The 6,000-nt window shown below is 57.2% G+C and overlaps 1 protein-coding gene across 4 annotated transcripts in view; it reads left to right on the forward strand.

Annotated features, from left to right (window-relative positions):
- Positions 1-5,626, forward strand: part of ADCYAP1R1 (ADCYAP receptor type I) — a 49,813-nt gene extending 44,187 nt beyond the window's left edge. For 3 of the 4 annotated variants that reach the window (XM_002713739.6, XM_008261610.5, XM_002713740.6), the window contains one exon: positions 1,079-5,626. In XM_002713739.6, coding sequence (XP_002713785.1) covers positions 1,079-1,267 — 189 coding nt within the window. In that variant the 3' untranslated portion in view covers positions 1,268-5,626. The remainder of the gene's footprint in view (positions 1-1,078) is intronic. The other variant, XM_051852889.3, reaches the window with a different exon arrangement.
- Positions 5,627-6,000: the final 374 nt, after the last annotated feature.

Here is a 6,000-nt window from a genome sequence, read left to right on the forward strand (position 1 = left end):
TGCTAAGCCAGGGCTGCCCTACACTCAGTGCTGCCCCCAGCAGGCCAGCCTGGCCCAAGCATGTCCTCTGCTAGTGTGGGCACTTGGAGGCACCCCCGGGAGAGATGGGAAACCCAGGAATTCTCCATTTCCAGAGCTATCCACCTCACCCCTTCTGGTCCTTGGGCTGGCGCCTTTGAGCAGATCCCAGAGCTGGGGCGCTGGAGCAGGGCTCAGGGCCAGATGGGTGGGAGGGGGTTAAGGGTGGTCTACACCAGTGAGGGGGTCATTGCTGCGTAACTAGAACCTAAGCAGGCTCCTCCCCTTTTCTGCACCTCAGAAATGAGATTGAGCTCAATGGGCACCAAGACAAGCTATTGAAGGGGCAGATTAGGACCCCCCTTCCCCAGGAGAGGCTGAGAGGGCCCTGCAGGCAGTGGCTGTGAGAACCAGGAAGGGGGAGTACGTGCAGCTTGCCAGGGGTCTCAGAGGAAGCAGAAGGTAGACTAGAGAGGGCGGGTGCGGGTGCTGTGTCCAGTTGCACAGCTCTGCAGAAGGTGTTTGCTGAGGGGCAGGTGGAGGCCCCCACTGGCCGTGCCCAGAGCTCGTGGGGATGTGTTTGCCCGTAAGTCTCGCCATCGCCTGAGTAACTCAGCTGCCTGGCTGTCACCCTGAGGTGCTGCTGTCATTGTTCTGGGGAAGGGGCTGGGAATGGGTAGAGTGGGAAGCCCCCCAGTGATTGTCATGTGCAGTGGAGTGTGCGCATCGTTGTCCTGGGCATCTGCCCTGAGGGGCTGCTTGCCAGAGAGTCCCTGAGAGACCAGGGAGGCTGACCCCTGCCTGGCTGCAGGCAGCAGGAAGCCACTGGGGGGCCCTGCTCACATAGTGACAGGGACAGAGGTGGGCTGGTCAGTCCAGGGCTGTCTGTCTATGGCTGGCAGAGGCCCCTGGTGACCCTGACAGCTGCAGGCTGCAGTTGGGCGGTGGGCCGGGTGCTGGAGGTAGCATTGCCAGCTTGGGACAGGCCCAGGCCAAGGCAGGGCCAGGCAGTGGGGGAGGTGTCTGCCTGGAAGTGACTGCCTGGGTTTGCTCCACGCAGGTGCAGGCGGAGATCAAACGGAAGTGGCGCAGCTGGAAGGTGAACCGCTACTTCGCTGTGGATTTCAAGCACCGGCACCCGTCCTTGGCCAGCAGCGGTGTGAACGGGGGCACCCAGCTCTCCATCCTGAGCAAGAGCAGCTCCCAGCTTCGCATGTCCGGCCTCCCGGCTGACAACCTGGCCACTTGAGCCGCCCTCCCCTCCTCCTCTCCTCGCACACAGGCTGGGGCTGCGGGCAGGCGGGGCCCACGCATGTTCGCGCCTCTTCCCTCCCCTTGGGCAGGCCCTGGGCTGGAAGCTGGGGCCCAAGGAGGGGAGAAGGAGGCGGGGCACAGACTGGAGTTGCCCCTCCCATTTTGGTACTAGCCCCACCCATCATGTCCCCTGGGCTGAGACCCCAGACATGTAAATAGTCCTTGAATTTGGAAAGGTGTCCCCTCCCTGCCCCACTGTGTCTTGGCCAGCCTCGGGGATGGCTTTGACCCCAGATGTGAGGCCTGGTGAGCCGAGGCTGAAGGGACTTCGGATGTGGGGAGCCTCTTGGGCCCAGACCCCATCCCTGGGGCCCTGCTGGGGTGCCCAGAGCATCCTGCTCTGTGGCCCAAGGCTTCCTCTTGCTCACCCGGCAGCTCGGTGTCCAGGGGCCCAACTCGTGGACACTGGGGCAGGAGGACAACTCCAGGCTCTTTCTATGGGACACTTGTTGGGGGTGTGGGCGAGGGCCAGGGGACGTTCTGGTGCTTTTCACTTGATCCAAGACAAGCCGAGAGCCAGAAGTGTGACTGTGAATGGGAAGGAGACCGAGTAAAAGTGGGAGCCCCGCACACAAAGACTGGCCCCCTCCATAACTGCACCCTGGACCCAGTTGGGCAGGGGTCGTGTGGTTGCCTCCTGCCCCTCCTGTCCCCAGAGAAGCTATCCCCAACCACGTCCACCAGCTGCCCCCTCCCCATTGCCCCTTATGTCAAAGCCATGACTAAGATGAACCAGCCGCCTTCCTGTGATCTGTGACGTCAGCGAATCCTGAAGCACCTTACACCTCCAGGGACCCAAGTCCGGAGCCCAGGGTCCCCCCGACCCCGCACTCCTGTGAATGATGAGGAACTCCAGGCACCAGCTCCTTGGGCCTGGACTCAGCTACCGAGCTCTCCCTAAACCTCTGCAGACTTCCCTCCGTGTGCCCTTGACATGAACTCATTGAGGGCCAGCAGGGGGTCCGGAGGAAGGAAATGCCACACCCCCATACCCATTAGCAGAAGCTGCTGATGGCGGGGGCTTTGGGTGGGACCACTGCTCCCCAGCACCCATGGTTGCGCCCCAGCCACAGCCTAGGGATTTGTAGCAGGAGGGCGGGAGCAGGTTCCGGAAAGGTGGAGGAACATGCTGGTACGCCATGGCCCCTGGAGGGCCCAGTTCATTCCGTGTCAGCTCTCCGTGTTGCTCTCGTGCCTGTGTTTGTGGATTTGTTTCATGGCCGTGTTCGAGAATGCTTAGCAGTCTGCGTGGAAGGGTGCTGCTTGGCTTGGCTCTACGAAGAAGGGACCTGGGGGACTTGCTGGGATTTAACGAAAAACCCCAAGTCCTAGGCCAGTGAAATTCATTCCTGGGGCTCTGGCAGAGCCAGAGGAAGAAAGGAACTACCTGCCCTGTCTTGGGCGCATTCGGTGGCTCCGACAGTGGCCTCGCATCACTGCACCTGAGCACACGGTCCCCTCCTGCTGCCCTGGGAGCCACATGTGTCACCCAGGCAGGTGTTGTTGTGCTTGGGACACTCCTGTGGGGGCTGGGCTGCTTCAAAGGAGCTGAGGTCCAGGATTCAGAGACCCAGAGTCTGCCCCAGGTGGACTCAGCTTGCCGTGACTGTAGACACTGTGCTCCCTGCTCTGGGCCTCAGTTTCCCCCCTTGAGAAATGAGGCACCTTCTAAAGCATCTCCGGGTTCTGTACTTCATTGATTTGCTAGTTCAAAGCCAAGGCAGATAAAAGGGCATGCATCGTTGTTGTTGTGTGTGTTGGCTAAGGTTTTGGTGTGTGGGTATGTCTGTGTGTGTCGGGGAGTGGGATGCTGTTCGTTTTCCCTTTCTTAGTAGGAGCTTCTGTTTCCTCTGGACACCACAGTGGACTGGAGGGAAGGATCAGGTCATGGGCATTGAACAGGTGCCTTAGCATGGTGCACAGACACAGGCCTGTATGCTGACTGGGTGGCCGCTGGCCACCTCCACTTCCAAGGAGAGTCTCCCAGGTATGGACCCATTCATCTGCCATCACCCCCACCAACAGGCCTGCCTCGCTGCGGAAGAAGCAAACTTGACCTTGTAGCTACACCATCACAAAACAGCAAAAACTGGCTGCCCTGCTTCCTGAGCCCTGGGGGCATGTCCTCTGATGGTCCTGGCTCCTGTGGGGTTCTGTTTATTTTCTATCCAACTGAATTTTCGCTAGTCTTGTGACCAGAGTTTGTACCTGATGTATTTTGAATTTCCCAGAAAGTTCCAACCTTAAGGTAGACAGGCAATTGTGTGTAGGGGGCAGCATGAGGTCTGGGTAAAACCCTCCATCTCTGACTCTGTTTTCCAATCTGTAAGATGGGTAGCAAGACTGGGTGGTTTGTGATAGCCCACTGCATCTCTGACATCCTCCATCTGCACACAGGGCATCTGTTCAGAAAGGGCCCCAGGTGAGAATGGTGGTGTGCGCTGGACCAGGAAAGGATCCGAAATCCTGCCTCGTGAGGAGGACTTGAGGGACGTGGGGGGAACTGGGCTGGGGCAGAATGGAGGTGCCAGCCTTCAGGCCCATGAGGCTCACTCTTGGGAAGGGGTTCCTGTGCTCTGCAGTCAAGAACGACAGAAATGGCCCTTGAGAGGCTCAGTTGTCTCTGGGATGAGCCAAGTTCTCATGCTCTGTTGCGATGCTCCCGTGATGGACAGGCAGGCAGTGAAAGGAGAAGGACCTCCATCCTGGGAAGATGGGGCTCCAAGCTCACACTGGCGTGGAGTCCGGGAGGGGTGCGGAGGCTGGCATTTGGGTGGCTCACTGGCTTTCTGTGGTCCCCAGCACGGTGGGTCTCATGACTCCACCATGCTTGAGGCCAGGCCCCATCCTGTCTCCGTGGGCAGCTCTGTGGGCCTCCTTGTCATGTCCAGTGGTCTCCAATGATTCTAGCTCTTCTCTAACCCCCACCCTCTGGGGATCCAGGCCAGGGAGCTATAGCCAGGCTACACCTGTGTCCGGCATCACCCACAGGACCTGTCTTCTTGAGCTGACACTCTTGTCTTCCTGGGAAAGGCAACTCAAAGAAGGTCTTTTTAATTCTCTGAGGGTCCTGGCCCCCTTCAGAGTCCCTTCAAGGTGAAAATAGTAAGGACATGATTATCATCAAGTCTTGCTTGAGCCCAGAGACTGTGGAAGCTTGAGGAGTTGTGAGCAGGGAGCAGGTGAATTGGACTTCTCCCTGCTTTGCCACTGGGCTGCTATTTGACCTTGACTCTTTTCCATATGTCTTTGCGGGAGATGCAACATCCCAGAGCTGGGAGGAAGCCTGGAGCCCTGCAGGTCAGGACTCCCCACTGGGCTGGTAAGGAGACACAAGTGGTCCTGCCATGGGTGCTTGCCGCCATGTTGGGATCCAACATGGCTTCCTGATCATCTTACTGAGGAAATGGCCCAGCCCATGGGTGCACAACCTTGTACACAAACCAGAACATGAGAGTAGTCACACAACCAACATTTAACCTTGCACAGGTGGAGTGCTTGGCTACACAGCATTGTTTAGGAATCCATGCTGGAGGAGAAGCAATGCAGCCAGCCTGGCATAGGGAGACTTCTTTATCCCACGTACTCTGCAGCGCGAGGCTGACCCTCTGCGGGTCTCTGCCTCCTAATGTGAGAAATGTGCACTGTCTGTTCCCCAGGCCAGGGACAGGGTTGACGTGAGGTGCCCTCGTGCATGAAAAGACTCTGGGTACTGGCTCCTTACAGGGATGAAGGGACTCCTTGCTGTTTGTCTAGTGCTTGGAGCCCTCCTGGGTTAACCTTTACTCAATTTGTAAAACCACCAGCATTGAGGGTAAGGGAGAGGCCAGTGGGCTCTCACAGACACACAATTCTAGCTTCGTGGTCATGAGCTGATTCACTTTGACCTGAGAATTAGGATGGGGAGACTTCCATGTGAATGATGTCATCTGCCTGGAAATCTTCGAGGATTTGGTACATTCCTCAAATGGACTGCGTGCCCATTCCTTCTCCTTCCCTGAACTCAAGGTCCCAGGATGTGTCTGCCCTTGGCCATGTCTGTCTTGTCTGTGTCTGTCTTCTGTAGCTTTGTGCCTGTCAGGGCTGGAGTGGAGCAACCTCCTGGCATCCCAGACGTGGACCCAGGCTGACTCATTGTAGCTGGACCAGCCTGGATTGTAACTCCCACAGTAAAGATAAGCCCACAGATCTCACTGCTACCGCTACTGCCATTAATGCTGTGCTCACAACCTTGTCTGGGATTTTAAGGATGTCCAACTGCTGTAGATGACTCAATAAATGTCTTATCATTTTTCCTGGTGGCTGTATCCTGGTGGAAGTGCAGGGCATGGAGGAGAGAATGACATACAGGAGACTTCTCCAAAATCTGGTAGCTCCAGGGTCATGGACTCTACAAAGCCCTGGAGTCTTTAGATTGCAAAGGAGAGGAATGGGCCTGAATGAGCTTAGGGTGGGCTTAAAGGAGTCTTGTCCTCCTAAGGGTCTACAAGGATTACGCAACTTGAGTAGAATCAAAGTCATTTGGAAGTCGGGTTGCTGGAAATGGAAGCATCTTACCTCAAGCTTTGATGCCTCATAGCCTCCATGTTGTACGATGGGGTGGCCACCAGATATCCCCAAACCTTGCCTGCAGGGGGCACTTCATTGCAGGTAGCCACAGGTGCATCT

Source organism: Oryctolagus cuniculus, chromosome 16, assembly GCF_051225735.1.
Source record: "Oryctolagus cuniculus isolate XC-2025 breed Fujian yellow rabbit chromosome 16, ASM5122573v1, whole genome shotgun sequence".
Lineage (NCBI taxonomy): Eukaryota > Metazoa > Chordata > Mammalia > Lagomorpha > Leporidae > Oryctolagus > Oryctolagus cuniculus.